This window comes from Pholcus phalangioides, unplaced genomic scaffold (genome assembly GCF_987345545.1).
Source record: "Pholcus phalangioides strain wild (caught in Gottingen) unplaced genomic scaffold, Ppha-v1.0 ptg000015l_1, whole genome shotgun sequence".
NCBI classification, from domain to species: Eukaryota; Metazoa; Arthropoda; class Arachnida; order Araneae; family Pholcidae; genus Pholcus; species Pholcus phalangioides.
In genome coordinates this window covers 62,951,095-62,971,337 of record NW_028301608.1, presented here as the reverse complement: position 1 = coordinate 62,971,337, position 20,243 = coordinate 62,951,095, and the positions used below count along the sequence as shown (strand labels likewise).

Genomic DNA, 20,243 nt, shown 5'->3' with positions numbered 1-20,243 from the left:
TTTTTGCTTGCATGTATACAGGGTGTCCTGTAAGTGCTAATGTGGCCTTTATCTCATCAACCACCCATCGTTGAGGTATAGTTTCAATTTAAAAAGTGCTTAAAAGGAGTTTGAATAATATTCGCTGCAGAAGCTGGACATATGGCGTCACTAACAACAGAGAACAACAACTACGGCGATAAAACTGGGAATAAAAATGTTCAACGCCAGCTGATGAACTCAATGCTTGCCTCAAATCATCAGCACTCTACTTCACCAAACACCAACTCTGGCCATATCGCTACATTGCAATTTACTGCCATTAGTGAGATGGGTTGGAAGTGAAGGTGGTGTGCTGTCTATCGGTGGTCGCCTCGAGTTTGTTAGGACATCAACACTCTGGCATGAAGCTAAAAAATTATCATTATCCACCAACATGCGAGCTCAACTGCAAAATTACTCAGCACTGCTATAATTTTCACATCAGTTGATCAAACTTGGCAATGGAAGAATTCCCGTAGACCCAAGCACTAGACTGATAACGTTCCCAACTGGATTTTGCCAGTTATTATATATATAAACTCAGTTCAAGAACTTGCAGACCACGTTTTCCCAAACATTCAACAAAATCACCGAAACCATGAGTGGCTTTGTGAGAGTGCGATTCTGGCACCGAAAAATGGCAGTGTGAACAAGATCAACGGAAAAATCCTAAAAATTATTTCGGGAGACTCCACATCTTACAAATCGGTTGACACTGTCACGGACACAGCGCAGACAGTTCTGTATCCTGCAGAATGTCTGAACTCTTTGGATATTCCGGGTGTGCCACCACACAACTTGACCCTCAAAGTCGGAGCACCTATAGTGATTTTGAGAAATTTGGAAACACCAATGCTCTGCAATAGCAACAGACTCTGCGTGAAGAAATTGCACAATTACATCATCGAAGCAACGATTCTAACTGGATGTGCCAAAAGAAGACGTCTTCATTCCACGTACCCCAATTATCACTGGAGAAATGTCATTCACTTTCAAGCGATTACAGTTCCCGATTCGTTTAGCTTTTGCCATGACAATCAACAAAGCGCAAGGCCAGTCGTTAGGCCAGTGGCAGGTATCAACTTACTTGAGCCCTGTTTTTCACACGGACACCTTTTCGTCGCCTGTTCGCGTGTTGGTAATAGCAAAAATTTGTACATCTACACACCAGATGGAAAAAGAAAAAGTATTGTGTATCCACAAGCGATTGCCTGAAGATTTTAATTAAAATATTTAAAAATAAAAGTAATTTTTTCTTACTTGATGCAGAAATTTTTTTGATTAAGAAGTAATTAATAAGCTATACATTTTTTACGGGGCGGGCAACGTCGCCGGGTATCAGCTAGTATATATATATAACGTGACTAAATACTATTAAAAACTACTTTTTTCTCCTAATTGAAGAAAAAAAAAGGTGATCCGGAGAACAAAAAATATTTTTCGCCAAGGAGACGTCACCCACGCACTCGAAACGGAAGAAATTTTCTATTAAAAAAATGCGTAGTGTTAAAAAAATTGACAATTTGTGTGTGTGTAAACCTTCTGGGAAAAAAAAAAACCCCGAGTCAAATATTTTTAGATCGATATTTAGAGAAAACCGCTCTGCTTTGTATAAATCAAAATTGAAGGACTCGTGTATGGCTTCACTCAGTCATAAAGAAGCCTTATTAGAACTTTTCCATCTGCCCTTCGTTCGTTAATACAGCTGCTGACGTCACAGAGGTATTAAATACCGAAGTAACGCGTTAAGATGCGCATTTAGTCGAACCAAACCGCTTACAAATCGTTCGAATAGCGCGCTTGAATTTTTAAAAGAAAACAATTATAACTCACCATGTTTCCAGCTTTGTTTCTCGCTTACGTAGTCGCGTTAAAAATATTCAAAAAAGCGGCCCCCAATGGAAAAATAACAGTCTACTTAGGTAAGCGGGATTTTGGCGATTTCGGCGACACGGTCGAACCGGTTGAAGGAGTCGTACTGATCGATACCGATTACCTGAAGAACAGAAAAGTCTTCGGTCAAGTGGTCACGACATTCCGATATGGCAGAGAAGAAGACGAAGTCATGGGCCTGCATTTCAGTAGGGACTTGTACCTCGCTCTGGACCAGATCTACCCGAGGAAAGGAGAGACCGAAGAACCGTTATCGTATCTGCAGGATAAACTCGTCCAGAAACTCGGAAACAGCGCGATACCCTTCGCTTTCGACCTGCCAGAGAATGCACCGCCTTCAGTCACTCTACAGCCGGGCCCGAACGACGTCGGTGCCCCACTCGGCGTCGAATACGAGCTGAAGCTCTTCATTGCCGATGACAAGGAAGAAAAGCCCCACAGGAGAAACTCCGTGTCGATGGCTATCCGTAAACTGCAGTACCATACTCATACTTCCATCATGAGGCAGCCTAGCACGATCGTCAGCAAGGGTTTCGTGTTGAGTCCAGGAAAGTTGCAACTGGAAGTAACCATCGACAGAGAATATTACTACCACGGAGACAAGGTGGCAGTACACGTAATGATAACCAACCACTCGAAGAAGACCGTGAGGAACATCAAGGTGAGCATCGTGCAGAACACCGAAGTGACTATGGTCAACGGACATTATCAGAAAACGGTAGAAGCCATCGAGAGCAAAGAAGGATGTCCCATAGTACCAGACGCTGCGCTGTCCAAAATCTATTACTTGTTGCCGATGGCTACCTACAACAAGGATAAGAGGGGAATAGCTTTGGACGGCATGCTGAAGGAAGGAGACACCAACCTGGCTTCTTCAACCCTGAACGTCGGTGAACAGATCGGTATCGTCATATCCTACGTGGTACGAGTTCGTCTGTACCTCGGAGCTTTGGGAGGTGAACTAGTAGGCGACGTGCCTTTCAAATTGACGAGTCCACCGCCCGAGAAAGAAAAGAGCAACACGAATCTGAGCAAAAGAGTCAAGAAACAACTTTCTCGCGAGCTCAGCACCGATTTGGTTTTCGAAGACTTCGCCAGAAGACGTCAGTTCAGCGAGGACTTGGAATAAAAACCTCCGACCGCAAATCTTGAAATCGTAACATACTGCGTTTCCTGAAAATAATTTAGCTTTTTTTTTCCATTCATTAAGGTAATCAGTACAATTTTTGATTGTAACTCAACATTTTAATGCTAAAACAGTTGTCAACCGCCTTAGCAATTTTTTGAAAGATAAAAATATATTTGTTCACCCATTGGGAATTAGTATTGTGATCTTTACAATGAGTAGATCTGAATTAATCTATGCATAATCATGTGAAAAAAAACCACTTAAGATGCTTTCCTTAATCATGAACTTTATGGTAACAACTAAAAATATGCTATTATCGATTTTTGCATTGAATTATCAAAAGAAATATCAAAAAATAAATACATTGGAAAATTATTGCATACAACTTAATTCAGCGCCATAACTAGAATTTCTGCTGCCCCAACTTTAAAATTCGATAATTCTATGTGTTTTTTGGTTCCCACCTAAAACTGCACACCTCGCGCAGTTGCCCCTCCCCTGCTCTCCTCAAGTTCCAGCCCTGACTTAATCGAATAATTTTACTGTTTCATTGTAATTTATCTATTGATTTAATTCATACATATTTGAAAAAAAATAATTTCACTATTGCTAAATATATTGCCATAATAATCATATGCGTAATGAAAAAATGATGAATATCCTACATTTGTGTATCGTGAAATGTAAGCACTATTCATTGGCTTGATGATAGATTATGGAAATATTGAGATTCATGAGAGACTATGCATTAAAATAACCAAATCTTCTTGAAGATACCAAAAATTGCACAATTTAAAAATTCATTAAATTAAATCCTCACTGACCCTTGCTAACTAATCCACGCTGCTGATGAAAATATTGATTATATTATAAATATATGCTGATCAGCATATATTTATATATCAGCATATATAAATATATGCTGATTCAGTATTAATGATCAAATCCATAATGATGATATTAAGCTCCATGGAAGGAGCTTCTGAAGGATGCAAGGAAAAAAATACAATGAAATTGAAAAAAAAAAAATTTAGATAAATAAAATAAAGTTAATTGTGTTCCTCAGAGTGTTATTTTGATAATTGATGTAAAATCTCGTGTTACTCAATTATATCTCGCTTCTCAGCTAACTTCATCTTTAAAAATGCAATCACAGGTGTTGTGCATAAATTTAATCATGTACATACTTATCTCAATAAGCAGCCCTCGGGCTGGTTGAAGATCTATGACAAAAATCAGATTTGGAGAAATTGAAAGATGGAACATTTTCCGAACCTGGCCTCATTGGCATTCGACTTTGGGATCAGTCTTGATTCGTCCTGCCAAAGTATTCATGCTGAGCAGTACCATGATGTTGGGTTTACTATTTATCCTGTATACACTTAGGCTGCGCATATACTGGGACGAAGACGTATGAGAATTGCAAATGGGAAGAAAAAAAATTGCACGGGGTGGAGGAAGAGATGTCCGCACATTAGTCAGGAAGATAATGACCAGAGGGGATCTGCAATGTAAGGGTGTGATGATCCCCTCCTCAGACGCTTTTTTTTTTTAAAGGGAGAAAGGAAAAAAAGTACCCACCAGCAGATAGGGGTTAGAGACAAAAACCAACTTGTTTAAGTTGCTCACTTCGTGGAGTTGCCTGTTTCTCTCTCGTCTTGCTCCTCGAGTATGTGCAGGGTATAGCAAAACAATACAACTGTTTTCATTGCTAATCTATATTCTACATTCTCTACCTCGCGATTGCCTTACTATATACGCTGCTTTAGAAGTGGTTCAGAGGCCGATGTGGTGGTCGAGTGGTCATAGTGACGGACGTCATGAGGGCCCAGGTTCGAACCCCACTGTCGCCACAGTGGTTCTCAACTTCCAGGTACGAATGCGAGCCGATCTCCCCTTTAAAAAGTCTCGCCACAGAGAGCAACAGACCTACAAAGTGCAAATGTAATTCAACCATAACACGTCACTCACTTCATTTCTGAAATATAGATGGCAGCACTGAATCAAACACACCACTACATATGCACTCAGATTGTTAGGTACACACACAGTTACACTTCCGACACAATTCATTAGGTAGTAAATTGTCAATAGATGGTGACAGACCTGAGTTGTGCTCGATTTGAAAAGAAAAAAAAAGAAAAGTGGTTCAGAGGTGCAACCCATACATTATCCCCAAAAGCAGAGAGTTGACTATAGTATAGAAAAACTATACTGCAGTCAATGCGCTCTTATAATGACCCCCCCCCCCGCTCCATGAAGAATGACCATTATTTTATTATTCATGAATGAAATTATTTTATTGGGTGGTCATAATATCAAAAGGAATATAGTTAGATAAGATAGATGTTATACGTAAACATTCAGAACTTTTTGTATCAGTCGTTGTAATGGAATAGTTGTTATAACATGGAGCCATTACAACAAATGTGAACTGTATCTATAAGTGGATTATTATCGTAAACAGAATCCATCTTATCAATAAACCAGTTAACTTTACTAGACAAAGTTAGTTATTTTTTCTAAGATAAAATAATGTTAGCAACAATCAAAATGATTTCCGTTAATAATTAGTTTCAATTTCTGAACTTTCAACAGGTTATTCAAACACTATCTTCAAGCTAGATTCATCAAAGTTTGAAGTCTTTACCACGTAAAATACTGAAAAATCAAGCACAACACTACACATGCACTCAGACTGTTAGGTACACACACAGTTACCCCTCTGGCCTAACTCACTAGGTAGTAAATCGCCCATAAATGATGATATACCTGAGTTGCGCTCAGTTTGAAAGAAAGACCACGTAAAATAAAACCTATACTTCAGTCACAAGGTAGCTCGATATATTAATTAAATTAAAATAAGAAAATAGAAATAAAAGAAAAAGACAAATTCTGTAAATTTCCCATTTAATCCCATCACATTTTTTTTTTTTATCAAACTAGAACTCTGGACATACAACAAGAGGAAATTAATCAAATCCTGAGTTCTTTTCGCCTATAAATTAGAATGTAATTTACACTGATGAAAAAAGAGGAAGAAAAAAACAATTGTCTTCATTTGATCAAAAAATAACAAAAATTTTCAACAGATATGACACATGACAATAAAAATATAACAACTAACAAAGGCATGCGATGGCATCATTTCCCAAATCTCTGTTCGCATTTATCATATTTACTAAGTACATTTAGAAATTCTTGCAACTGTAAACTGTGATGTGTTGGAAGCCACCTAGTGATTGCCAGAAAGAGAAAAATAAAAAAATATATTTATCAGCATGAAGTAGTAAAAAATATACAGATAATAGATATTTCAAATGAAATTTACATGAAAAAACCTGATTCCAATTACATAAAATAAATGCATCAAATTCTGTCCCAGTTCTTTGCATAATGGAGATACCCCAAATTAACCCTAGATTCATAAACATGCATGGGAGATACACTATTCATAAACGTTCGTCTCTCAGACGAACATATTATATTGATGATTTTTGTTTCATAGAATACAAGGAGCAATAAAACACACTTTAAATCTGAAAAAGTTTATTAATCATTAATTTTCTGAAATGAAAATGAACACAATAGTTATTCTGAGCAAGCGACACATAAGACACATAATAAACCGTGGTGACCCATACACATGAATTTTTTACATTGGGTACAACAGAACCTTGTAATTCGTTTTTTTATAATCGCAGAAGGCACAAATTTTTTTCTGAGATCCACAGGGTTGTGTTTGATCAGAAGTTTCACCAAAAACTTCTGCAATTTTCCCCCATTTCTGCAATTTGCACCCGTTCAACAATCGCAACACTATTCATAAACATTCGTCTATGGGACAACCTACTCACTGTAACTCCATTAGCATAAGTGCACTCTGACATGTGACAGGCGCAATACTAATCATTGAACGATCTAGGAAGGTACTTAGAAGTTCATCTTTCTATCTCTTTCACTTTAAAAGTTACAAGTGTTTATGTATTTTGCGTGGTCTGTGAGACAAATGTTTATGAATCTAGGGTTAAATCAGTAATACGTTCCAAGGATTACAATGGAATTTAAGGGAAACATTTTCCAATCGTAATGACCCTCCTTCTTCAGGATGAGAGAGTTAAATTTGCAGATTTTCTTTATTCTTTCTTATCTGGGTTTTTTTTTAATAAGCCTCTGTTGGGGAAACATCTCTCTAAAAATGTGGCGTTACAAGCCTTCTAGCTTTGCTTAAAATGAGTCTAATGGGAAAAATCTATAGATAAAGTGAGATTATCAATATGGAGGGGGTTAGACATAAATCAAGGGGACACAAGTTGGGATATTACACAAGTATTACTGTATTTGGCAAAAATGTTTTAATTAGACCTGTGCATCATCCCCCTCCTGTTTCTAATCTGAAATCACCAAATTGATACGCCATGATTTTGACTTAGGAATGATGCTTGTAACAGATTCATCATACAGGGGAGTTATAAATAAATGAACACTACTCAGATATATGTAGTGGCTATTCTGATGGAGATATTTTAATTAAATTTGATATAAAGGATATATTGACAATGATGAAAAAAAAGATTAAATGAAAAAAAGTTCAATTTTTGGTCACCAAGTGAAGAAGGGGCACTTTTTTATTCACCACAACGGGTGCTGCATAGGTCGGAGTTGTGTCAGTGTAGTTTAACTGACAATACTCTGTCCTATGCCCATTGTGGTAGAGGCATTTCATTGAAACTTCATACATACATACATACACTATTTAGACCATGGGGGAAGATAACTGATAAAAGTGGCACTTTCGCAACCCCCCCCCCCCCCCCAAGCAGAATATGCTAAAATCTGTGACGTATATCGCAGAACAATCTGGTAGAATTTTGAGAAAAATGTAGAAAACACTATTATGGGAATTTTTACTGCACCGAGGGTTCGTTGCAGAACAATGCAAAAAATTCTGCTTTGAAGTTTGCAACTAGTGACCAACAACTGAACTTTTTTATTGAATCTTTCTTTTTCCCAGGGTCCGTATTTTATCCTGCATATATATTAAAATACCTCCATCAGAATAGGCACTGCATATATCTGAGTAGTGTCAGTTTATTTATAGCCATCCTGTATTATAGCAAATAAATTCAGAAACTGAATTTTAATAACAAACACATGATCCTTGTCCCAAAAATTAAGTGAACATGCACACCAATTGTTTTTTGTTTTTTTTACATGGATAATAAAAGTTATGAATATTATTACTACAGTTGCACCCGCTCATACAAAGTCCAAAAAAAAAAACCAGTTAAAATATTCATTACACTCGCACCTTGTTGCATCTGTTCCAACTCGTTCTATTGATTACCTGTGTTCAATTTACTGAGCGAAATAGAGCTGTTTATTCAAAATATGTGTGATAGAAGATCACAGAGTTAGGTTTTTGGCCCCAGAAACTTACTCAGTATTAAAACAGTCAAAAACTTATTGTCAATGTTATCATTCTTACTTTTGTACTAAGAATAAGTTATAGGAACTTTTCTTGAGCATCATATGCAATCAGCACTTCTAAATTAGAAGGTATTTTAGTCCTGCAGTTTTTTTTATTGCCAAATATATTCTGTTATATACAATAAGGGTATTCTTTTAAGTATCAGTGATTATCTAGATAATTTAATAATAACAGAAACCACCATTAAAAAGTTTTTTTATGCCATATATGTAAACAACTTATCTGTTAATAAAAAGTGCAACAGATGTTTTTATCCATGCACACATATGTAAGCAGTTGAAGAAATTTTGGAAAGTGGAGAATCATGTTGAATCAAAGAATATCAAATAGTTCGTTTTTTCTTCAGCTCTATTTCAAATTGTATATTTTATAGGAAAAAACACATATTGTCCAAAATAATTCTGTAGAAAGCAGAAAATTATTTTACAATCATATCAAGTATTTATTCTTTGTATAACATAGCGACATTAAACATTACATGCAATTTAGACAGGAATTTTTATACTGAAAAGCAATATTTAAGGTTTTTGTCAGAGGGTTTTGAGTTTAAACCACGGTTTAAACTGTCAAAAAAAACTTCCATGCATCAAAAACTTGCCAATCCTGCATTTAGCATCATATAATATAATTGATGCTACACAGTGACATAAAAATAAAAAGATATGCTGTACTTACAAGATTTCTGAAAGACGAATGTGCCAAGGTAAATAGCCTTGAAGAATGAAACTCGGACCAAATACAATGATCAACTCGGGATCAGGAACATTGAGAGCTCCTGAAAATAAAAAACTTTTTTTAACAAAGTTTGCACTAGAAAATTTTTTACACAAAAAAAAAGAATATCAAACCATATAATGTGATCAGTTTTTGATCTATTTCCAATCTCCATCTATTTTAGGGACTCTTCCTGTTATGAATCTAACACTGATTTTAAGTAGCCTAGTTTTTGTTTTCCTTATAAAAGAAAAAACAACCAAACAAATAACTATGAAATTCTGATTTTGATGAAAAATGTATGTATACACACACACACAGGGTATTCTGTTAATGCAGAGGTCTTCAACCATTTTCTAGTCGCGAGCATCTAAATCATCCCATCATAAAAAAAAAAAAACACTCTTATAGCAAGTTTGACATACCAATGTATGAAATGAGAATGATTTTAATCCTTCAATGCAATTTGCGCAAGGTGTTCACTTGGAACGTTAATCATGTGCTCAAGAGCACAAAATCGAACACAAGCATCGAGCACTCTAGGTGCTTCAGGTGGCACAATGGTGCTTGCAAGCAGCGGCTTGAAGATGACTGTGTTAATGGACTGACAAACTCAGAGAGTTGTTAGTAGGCATCAGAGGAACAAAAACTGCAATGGAACATGGTGTTGCAAACCACGTTGAGAGGGTGAAAATCGCGAAAAATGAATGCAGGCTCCTTTGAGAGGAGACGAAAGGTGGATATCAGTTGATTGCTGAATGTGTTGCTTGGCCTCCACATTTGCCGGATCTCAAGCTGTGTGACTTTTACCTATAGGATCACCTTCAATCAGTAGTTTATGTGACGCCTGTGGATACACTGAAGGATCTCATAGCACGGATCGTCATTGCAGCGGCAGACATCAAAAGCATACCTGGTATCTTCGAGCGTGTCTGGGAATTGTTTTTACATCGTTGTACACTGTGCAATGACATCAGCGGCTGCCACTTCCAACAACTCTTGTAATAATTAATCAAATTAATATTTTTGTGGTTATTATTGTACTTTTGTCGTTCCAGCGCGACGACAAAACCTACATGCGTTTTTTACACCCTATCAATGTGGTTTGCGACACCATGCAATTTTTGTTCTCCTCTTGATGTCTACTAACAACCCTGAGTTTGTCGGCCCATTAACTGAACACCCTGTACAGTGAAACCTGTGTACAACGAAACTGTCCATAATGAATATTTTTTCCTAATTTTTTCAGGCGCCACTGAACTCATAGGAGGAGGGGGCCTCACATGCAGTAAGAGAAAAAAAACCATAAGCTTTTTAGTTGTGATCATGTGATGCTCTGCAGACAATGTAGTGAATACATACAAAGCATCTTATAAACTAGTTCTTATTCAGAAGGCTTTGATATGTATTGCGAGATATTGCCAGTTCCTAAAGTCAGATTTTGCTTGAAATTTGTGCTCATATTGCAAGACATCACTTTTTTCCTCAGAACCACAAAAACAAGAATGGAAAAGCTGAAAAATTTCTTATTTTATCATAGCTACCAGCTTTGGAGAATGAGCATTAGAGATTTTTACATGGATATAAATTCTATCCACAGGCAAATATAAAAAGTTTTTACAAAACGAAATGGAAATTTCTTCTACTTTGGAAAAACATGAGGCACCATGTTAACCACCGCCAATTAAATCGGAGGGACTTCACATGTTATATCCACACTCAGTGTGTTAGAAGTGACAAATTGTTGCTGATGTTAAAAGCGAGATTCAATAACACAGTGGAACCTGTATAAAACAAATCAAAAGACTGAAGTAATATTTTGTTTTAGTCAGATTTCCGTTTCATAAGAGGGTGCACATCAAAGCATTAATCATTGAACACATTATCTTTTGATTCCATGCAGAACAGATTTCTGTTTCATACAGTGTCCGTCTTAGACAGGTTTCGCTATATTTTGCTATCAGAGTCTGTTAGGACAGCCTTGTATTAATATTATGGCAGATCTATTACATGTTGAATTTGACTGTAAATTGCTGATTTTATTATGCTTAAAGTAACAATTGAGGATTGGAATAAGGATAAATTGGGAATTCAAGAAAAAAAACTTTGAAACTGAGTTATGTGTTTTTAAGTCAGCAATGTTACACATGATAAAAGTTATTGAGCCAACTTATCCTATCATTTTCTTACTCACTATTATTTAACTGTACCTTGTACACATTTCAATGCGGAATTTCTAACGAATCTGTACAAACAGGAATATGGTGTGTATATATGGATAGCATACAAGATATATTGAAAAACTTGCTACTTATGTAGAGGTACTGATTTTTTGAAAAATTTCATCTCTGCTGCTACGGCACACGAACTCTGGTCCCTTGAATGCTGCTCTACCAAGCTATTGTGACAGAGCATATTTCTCCTTTTGGAGCGCATATATCAAGTTGAGAGTACATCTTTCTCTACAAATGGATAACATGGTATATGAGTGTGTGTGTGCATGGCCCTAATGTATTTATGTAGTCAGAGTTGTGCTTGTTTTAAGTCCTTGTTGGTGCTGCCATCTGTCTTTCCTATTCAGAAGTGAAGATGGTAAATTCTGGAATTTTTATGTTATGTAAGTATTGTGTTGAAGGTCTGCTTGCTCTCTGCTGAGAGAATATTTAGTCACTAAGACTTGAAGCTTTAGTTCAGAGAATTTAAAAATACTTTATATGTACTGAAATACCTATCATATTGTACTTCAATATTATTAAACAGAATAAATACATACAACTCACTTTTTATATATTTATCAAAGTCGATGCTATGAAAATGAGACAGCAAAGAAGGCATCTGTATTGCATCTGAACAAAATTTCTGAGCAGCTTTGATTATTCTTTGTTTTCCATCTTGTTTTGAAAGCAAATTAATGTAGAAATTTTCGATTTTGTGACCATTTGGGACTGGAAAGAAAATTGAATTATTCAACTTGATTAATATCGACTAGTACAGAATTCAAAAAACGAAACAACCTTTATAATTGTGTTCATGGTGCTAGTGAATTATTAGTATCAAAGATTTACATGATCTAACTTTGGGAGGTGAGACACAGAGAATCTCTTCAAGATAAATTTTGAGCTATAGTCCTCCAAACACACAAGATCAGACTTATATGCTCATGCCGGATGATTCTATTATTTTCGTTTAGGTAAAGCGATTGCGCATCAAGAATTGCTTATCAGCGACTGGGCATTGATGTTTCTTTTCATTTTCAAGAAAAATATAATCACCCGACATGATATACTCAAGTTTAGTCTCCTGCTTAGAGGACTATACTAACCTTCAAAAGCATTTTAACCCCTTCACACATAAGCTTTTGACAAAAAATATGGATGATCTCTATTCGATGAATCAGCAATGAACCTGTGTTAACCTTGTCCCAACCAAATTGTGCATTAGAAAAAGACAGAAGGGTAAAGAAAAAAAATTATACATAAAAAAAAAGAAAAAGAAATAGAAAAGTAAACAGTATAATAGATAAGTAGGTATAAGAGAACATACAATATATTTCTCTTTTCACCCTCACCCTACGTGCTGCTCTCTTTCACTTTTACATTCTATACCCTTGTTAGTGATTTTTCCCCCATATATAATGTATCTTTCTATCTTAATGTTCTCTACTCGCCATTGCAAAGCTTTATTATTACCCTATAAAGATCATAGGGTTGCAATAAAGCTTTACAATGGTGAGTGGAGATGAAAGAAAACAGAGAACTGGAATGAATTTATTCCTGTAATCGTAAAAGGGTGAAATCAAAACAAATTAATAGAAACAGCAAAAGATATTTTCTTTTCAAACTTTTTCACAAATATATTTCAATTTGAGATTGCTGGGGATTGGGGGCACAAGTTCATATGTTCGTCCTTGCATATGACCTTACCTTCGATCAGTATAATGTAACCAGCTTTATTGAGTTTTTTTTATTTTTTTATTTCATCAATATCAGAGAGAAAGAATGTAAATACAAGAAATCCTTGAATCGACAACAAGTTGTAGGTACCAGTCTAATTATCCCTCTTGCACAGGAAAAAGATACTGTGGTGCAGTCACAAAAGCAATCAAAAATTCCCTAATGTAAAGCATTTACATGATAAAATTTTAGTAATTGATAATCATTATCATGTGAATGTTGATGATTACGCTGCAATTTGCAAATCATTTTACTGATCCAAGATAGATTAATTGGATAATTCAAATTTTGGATAATTCTAACTTTTTTCAGTGACTCTTTGGACTTCAAATTAACTTTATCTGCATATGATAGTTATCACTTAAATCTAGGGTTGGGTTTTTGCCAGGACAGTGGCAAAAGAAGTGGAAAAAACCAGGCAAAATTTAGTAAAAATGACAAAAATGAAAAAGAAAAATTGCAAGCAATATTACATTATAGATGTTGTGTAATTATCAATCATTGGAACTAAAATTTTGATGGATACAGTTTTCCACAATTTATTTCTTTCCTTATTTCTTTTAATGTTCTTGCAGTCAATCAAAAAAAATTATCAATTGTGGGAAATTTTTATATAAGTGGTTTGTATTTTGAGCAAAACTGTTTAAGCATGGTTTTTAACAATCTCAGGGAATCAAACGGAAATACCCTTAACAATAATGAAAAAATGCTATGCATGCCAAAAAAAAATCTCATTCTTAATTGTTCTTTAGTGCATAAACATATTTAAAGTTTGATGAACAGTTCTTATATGAAGTGGCAAATTTAAATTTTGATTGTTATTGTGATTGTTAGCATTAGAAATGGGGGAAAAGATCATGATACTGTAAAAAAAATATCATCCAATATAAAAATAGCAGATACTGTAATGTTTGCTTTTAATTTAAGAGATGGCAAACAGAAAAACTTAATAAAAATCTTAAAGGCTGAAAATTAAAATACTGCAAGTTTAATCAATGAAGATGATTTATTTACATATTACCTAATATTTTGGTATGCAACTTCGTGGCACTAACTTCACTGACTTTTATTAAAATTAATGAAACGAGAAGAAATTTTCTACTTTCACTTTTATGATACAATTCGTATTGTTGGGTTTCATTAAGAAAAGACATGCTTTATTAAGAACTTGGCAAAAATGGTTTTTACTCATATTTATTTCTAACCCTTTTGTCTAATTGAAAGAAAAACAGCTAATTCCACAGATTTAAAAAAAATTGTTTTAAATATTTCACCTTTGCGAAATAAGTAAAGATTTTCAGAACTTACTTCATGAAGGCGACAGTTTAAATTTTGAATTCTTTTCATTTTTGCCACTGGCGAAAATGTGGCAAAAACTATTTTTACCGGGGAGGTTTTTCCACTGTTTTTACAGTGGTTCTTTTCCACTAAGGCGAACCCTGCTTCAATCAAATGAAAACAAAAAAGTCCAACATGGAACTGAATGAAAACTTACTTGACTCACTTGTAAGAGAAGAATGTTTGCTGTTTTTGAAAACTATATTGTATTTTTTTGCTTCTTTCCCCAGTATTTCGTGCTTCCTTAAAATTGCTTGATGAATGAAAACTTCATCATTCTCTTTCACATAACCTGTTTAATAAGTGCAAAAAGAAAAAAAAATAACAATTTTATCAACAATCAATTTCTCAATTTTACAGACTTAGTTCTTTGGAACTAACTAATAGTGACTTGTGTATCAAGATCCAATATTTTTTCACCAAATAACTAAGCAGAGACAGAAAGAAAAAAAACTGAACATTTTGAGGTCTTACAGATTGACAATCATAGCAGTGTTTCCCCAATATGGACAATATTCACCCCAAAAAAAAAGAGATGGTATGATCCGGGGAGAATGGTAAAAGGGAGTGTTATCCAAAAAGATAATTCTGTGGTGTTTGGTTAGAACATAACTGCAAAATCACATTTTTGAGATATAAGCACTTTCATTGTCATTTAAAAATAAAGCATACACACAAATACAAATGAAAATATCATACATCAGCATGTTATTTAGCTGTACACCAGTATTTGTGCATTTATCTCACTTTCAATCTCTTATAATTAGCAAAATATGCATTTAGATCAAAAAACTGTTTTTTTTTGTAGATATCATGTTCTTCGACCAAACACCACAGAATTTTAAACAGTAGTTTCACTTCTCTCCAAAATTTTAAGGGGTAGTTTTACAAAAATAGGTGTTTTTTTTTATGTAAAACATAAAAATAACTAAAAAAATAACCTAAAATTTATAGGAATATTTTAATTCCTCAATGAAATTTGAAGTAAAACTAAATTCTGATGCGTGAATCATGCATCTGGATGCATATTGGCGAACACTGGTAGAAACTATACATTACAATATAAAATCCTATTAACTAGCTCAAAATGGGGGAGGGGAGAGAAAACAAAGAAAGATAGGAGGCGGCATGAGTTTGAAAGACTTTTTTTTTTCCCCAAACCGAGCACAACTCAGGTCTATTGCCATAGGCAATTTACTACCTAGTGAGCTGTGCCGGAATTGTAAGTGTGTGTACCTAACAGTCTGAGTATGTATATAGTGTTGTGTCTGATTTTTCAGTGCTGCCATCTATATCTCAGAAGTGAAGTGAGTGATGTGTAGTGACTGAATATTTGTACTGTTTGTAGGCCTGTTGCTCTCTGTGGCGAGACTTTTTAACGGGGAGATCAGCTCGCATTTGCGCCTCAAAGTTGGGAACCACAGAAAACCAACTTCAGCCGACCACCACTGTGGCGACAGTGGGGCTCGAACCCGGGTCCCTGCAACGCGAGTCCGTCACTATGACCACTCGATCGCCACAGCAGCAGTTTGAAAGACTGCCACAGAATAAGGCTTGAAAAATTCCATTCACTGGATAGACAAACCGAATTAAATTCCCAACGTACGGTATACTGCTGTTTGGCAACTATTTTCATATCATCAGACTAAGCTATAAACAGGAAAATGGATGATACAAACCAAAGCATTCATGGATTAGATTCAGGTGAAATGGTTGGAAACATATTGCTGTTTTGGCATAGATTTAATTTGGCGACAAAAACGTATACCTCACATTGGAAATAAACAGGGCTCCTAAAATTATTCATGGTCTAAATTATAGTCTGGGAGCAACACAAAATTTACCCGATTCTTGTCTACTAGCTTGTAAGAGTTGAAAAAAATATTATTTTGGAGAGTTTCTAGCAATAAAAAAATGCTTGGCTCTTGAAATATAGGGCTGATAACAAAATTTTTTAGTCTACAAGCCAATTTTTTATTATTCAGATATTTTTAATAATTCAAAAGCCATAACTCCACTGACATTTGCAAAGGCCAAACTTGTATGAACTTTTTTCAAAACCTTTAAGAATGACTCCGTACATATTATAAAACACTGCCTCTTATAATAGGCCTAAATTCATAATGTAAAGACCTAAGATGGACACTGTATGAGAAGGAAACCTGTCTTGAACAGGATCAAAAGACAGTCTGTTCGATGATAAGTGCCTTCATGTACACCACTATAAAATTGAAATCTCAACAGAATATTATTTGCCAGACAGCCCTATGTACAGGGTAGTCATAAAGAGGCTTTGCAAATGTTAGAGCCCCCTGGCAGCTGCAAAAATTAACAAATGAAATTTGACATAAAGATGTTTTAAAGTGTGCACTCAAGAATAAGAGAAACAAAAACCTAGCTTTCGCAGTTATGTTACAGCAATAAAATTTCGATAAATTCAAATGGTAACACTCACTTCTATGCACTTTCTTCTATGCAAAGTGATTGGTGCAAGGAAAAACTATGAATGTGTAGCGGTGTGGGCCCGCGACGGGTGGAAAAAGACCCATTCATTCAAAATAAGTGCTCCAAGGGTAATTTTTGTCTTTAATTTAATAATTCCCACCTAGTGTCATTTGGTGTCAACCTAAGGTCGTCAGACATCATAATGTATGTCAATCTGGTGCAATCGTTCAACATTGTTCCCGAAACTTCCAACATACTGTTGATGGTGAAATATTAAGTTGTGGCTTCTGTTGCCACATTGCATTTCCATAATATGAAAGAAATTTGGAACATATGCAAATCAGTGATGCAATCAAATGGTGATTGGTCACCCCTTCAGTATAAAAGACTGCAACAGCATAATCTCTCCACACTTGTATTTCTACTTCACTCACATTTAGATGTACATTATCACCTTGTTGGTTAACTCCACCTGGGGAGTTAGGATGTCATAGTCTGGGAATACCTCTCCAGTCCTCCATGCTCCTGAACCCTTAAGGCGGTTTTTTTCCATCACATAAAGCTTAGCTACCGAGATAAAAGAATGGACGAGTTGACTTCAAACATCTAGCTATGATGAACTGACTCCTGGTGATTGGAGATACAGACCAGCGATATAAAATTTTCCAAAATTTGTATAATTTCTAAATCTAATTATTAAATATTCTGTAAGAATTAAAAGTAATTGTATAGAGTTCAGTTCTCGGCTCTTGTTATGTTGTCTCGTGATGCTCGTTCATGATCCTGGTTGTGTGACTCGTGGTCTGTCACAAATGACATCGGAACAGTACCTCTAGCGCAGTTTCCCAAACTTTTCATTCTATTACCCCTTTTCTCCAGAAATTTTTTTCTTGCATCGTCCCTTCTAACTCAAGAGTGAACCCATAGGATCTTATGTTAAATCTGTAGCCTCTTCATAGCTCCCCAGGACTATTCCACCGCCCATCAGGGGGAGATATTGTCCATTTTGAGAAATAATGCTCTAGCACTATAAATGCACTAGCACAGGATGCAGACAAAAAAAGAGTAGGGGTTGGTAGCTAACCTCTCAGCAAGGGGACTTCCTATGGCACCAATATCTGCATTGTTTGTTTCCACATGTTTCTTTGTCTGCATCTAGCACAAGCATTTGTGGTGCTATGGTATCGTTCCAGTGCCATTTACTGTTTTTTTACTTTGCGATGCATTAAAGCAGACGTTCTAAACTTTTTTTAGATTCATGGAGCCCTTTTTGATGTAAATCTCTATGGTAGAGTCCTGTAGGTCTAATTCTTATTGATTCATCAAAGTAATATTTATTTTTATTTCCTAAAAAATATTTATAATTATTTTTCATATAAATTTACTGTTTCCCTCCAAGAGTGGTTGTGAAACCCATGGACAGCACACACAGAGTGCCAAGGGCTCTTCTGCCAATGCACTGGTTGAAAACCGTAACATTAAATTGATGCCATTTGAATTTTTGTTGCAGTAACTGACCATGAGAGCCATGTTTTCATTTTAGTTATTCTCGAAAACGCACTCTAAAACATCTATATCTCAAATTTCATTCGCATTCGTTGATTTTTACAACTGCTAGAGAGTTTGTACATATAGGCAAAGTTATTTTATGACCACCTTATACATTAACCCCTCTCTTGTGGACACTTGAGGAACAAAAAAATTGTCCATAAAAGAGAGGTGACCTATATTTTAATCGGGAGTTTGAAAAGCATAGTTTTAATATACATGGAGAAATTATTTGGCTGCAAAAAAAATGGTGACTGCATCTGCGGGATGTTTGTAAACTGGGTTTTTACTGTATAACACATGTTGGGATCAAAGCCATCATAAGAACATCATGGGCCCTGGGCCAAGTGATTTTTCTGAGGCCCTACCTGGAAAATTCTCGAAAAATACAACTACTACTTATTTTTCCGAGACCCCCAGGTTGTGCCCAGGTGGGCCCATGCGTTAAGACGACCCTGGTTGGGGTTCAAAAAGTGGATCCAATTGAACATGAACCAGGGCGGTCTCTACATGGATCCCAGCGCGAAAGTGATGTTCTGGGTGCCCCTTCTAACCAGAAATGCCTGCCAACCAATTCACGATTAATTTTCAAAATTACAGTACCAACAAATTTCGCTATCACGAGGGAACCCCCCCCCCCTTCCTCCCACATGCGTCGCGCGGCAGCCCAAACATTAACAAATTAGCTGATGGTGATTATCACAAAAACAAGAATAATCGTACATTATAGATTTTTCTCTTCTTTTTTTTTAATTCCAACGTTTCCATCTTTATTCGCGTTCAACGACAAACATTGGCATCTAAGAAGATACACTATTTACCTTTGACATCATAGACAGTCATGTGACGAACTCCTAGGCACAAACACCAAATGATAAGATTGGACAAATCATAAAACGAAATGTTCTCTTCGTTCAACAGGACGCCGATGTGGGAGGGAAGCTTTTTGTTCTCGGGGGCATTTAATCGAGACGTCCATCCGAACACGTAAGCAACAGTACATCTCGCCAGGATGCTCGTGCACCTCCAGATCTTCGAGAGCAGCACGTAAAACTCTATACACAAATGCAACAGCCTGTAGACGACGCGATGGTATAACATAATTACTACACCGCCTACCTGCGAGTCATAAAGACACCACCACCATCACAGCAACTCTACTCAAGATCGAATGCTATTTTAATTACTTATCGTCTGCATTGGTTTCCCCCCTCTCTACCAAACGGTTACAGAAGAAAAAAATTTCTGCCGGTGATCGGATCGGCCCATTTGATGATGCCAACGGTTGCTAACGAATTAAGATGTTACACGTCCTTTGTGATGACGGCATCAATTCAAAATCCTAGAATGTAGAGATTGCGTGACCATATTACCCCTTTTTTTGGAATTTTACTGTAGTTTTGACTATCTCGATATTTTCGTTAACACGTGCTTTCGAGCTTTCGCGACCATATCAAAAGCATAGGCATAGAGGACGTTAATCTATCTATATCTATCTATCAAAAGCATACTAACATTGTTTTACGTAATGCATGTAACATTGAATAGTGAAAAATACGTGAAAATAAGACAAACTTTCAATTAAAATGCCCGTTCTGCAAAGCAGTTCATTCGAATATTATTTTTCATTGAAATCAATGATGAATTTTATGATAATTGAATGAATAAATATTCCATCTAGTTATTTTTAGAGATGATGGTTACAAGAAAG

General features: G+C 35.8%; 2 protein-coding genes across 3 annotated transcripts; one reads left to right on the top strand and one right to left on the bottom strand.

The window, feature by feature from the left end:
* The first annotated feature begins 1,764 nt into the window (after positions 1-1,764).
* On the top strand, positions 1,765-3,227 carry LOC149076454 (arrestin, lateral eye-like). Its single transcript, XM_089244021.1, has one exon. The coding sequence runs from the start codon at positions 1,856-1,858 to the stop codon at positions 3,041-3,043; it is 1,188 nt and encodes a 395-aa protein (XP_089100147.1). The 5' UTR covers positions 1,765-1,855; the 3' UTR covers positions 3,044-3,227.
* Positions 3,228-5,936: 2,709 nt separating this feature from the next.
* Tango14 (transport and golgi organization 14) lies at positions 5,937-19,875 on the bottom strand. Of its 2 annotated transcripts, none has more exons than XM_089244022.1 (5): positions 19,354-19,875; positions 14,697-14,831; positions 12,029-12,193; positions 9,210-9,309; positions 5,937-6,278 (listed from the first exon to the last, which is right to left on the bottom strand). In XM_089244022.1, the coding sequence occupies exons 1-5, from the start codon at positions 19,631-19,633 to the stop codon at positions 6,188-6,190; spliced, it is 771 nt and encodes a 256-aa protein (XP_089100148.1). In that variant the 5' UTR covers positions 19,634-19,875; the 3' UTR covers positions 5,937-6,187. The 2 variants fall into 2 exon arrangements, with proteins under 2 accessions (XP_089100148.1, XP_089100149.1); XM_089244023.1 differs by having other exon boundaries at positions 14,706-14,831; positions 19,354-19,791.
* Between the last annotated feature and the right edge of the window lie 368 nt (positions 19,876-20,243).

Coding starts and splice junctions, on each gene's coding strand:
- LOC149076454 (XM_089244021.1), top strand. CDS start 1,856: ATGTTTCCAGCTTTGTTTCTCGCTTACGTAGTCGCGTTAAAAATATTC.
- Tango14 (XM_089244022.1), bottom strand. CDS start 19,633: ATGTTATACCATCGCGTCGTCTACAGGCTGTTGCATTTGTGTATAGAG. Junction 12,194..14,696: donor TTCTCTTACAAGTGAGTCAA/GTAAGTTTTCAT, acceptor TTTTCTTTCCAG/TCCCAAATGGTCACAAAATC. Junction 9,310..12,028: donor CTTTGATAAATATATAAAAA/GTGAGTTGTATG, acceptor TTTTATTTTCAG/GAGCTCTCAATGTTCCTGAT.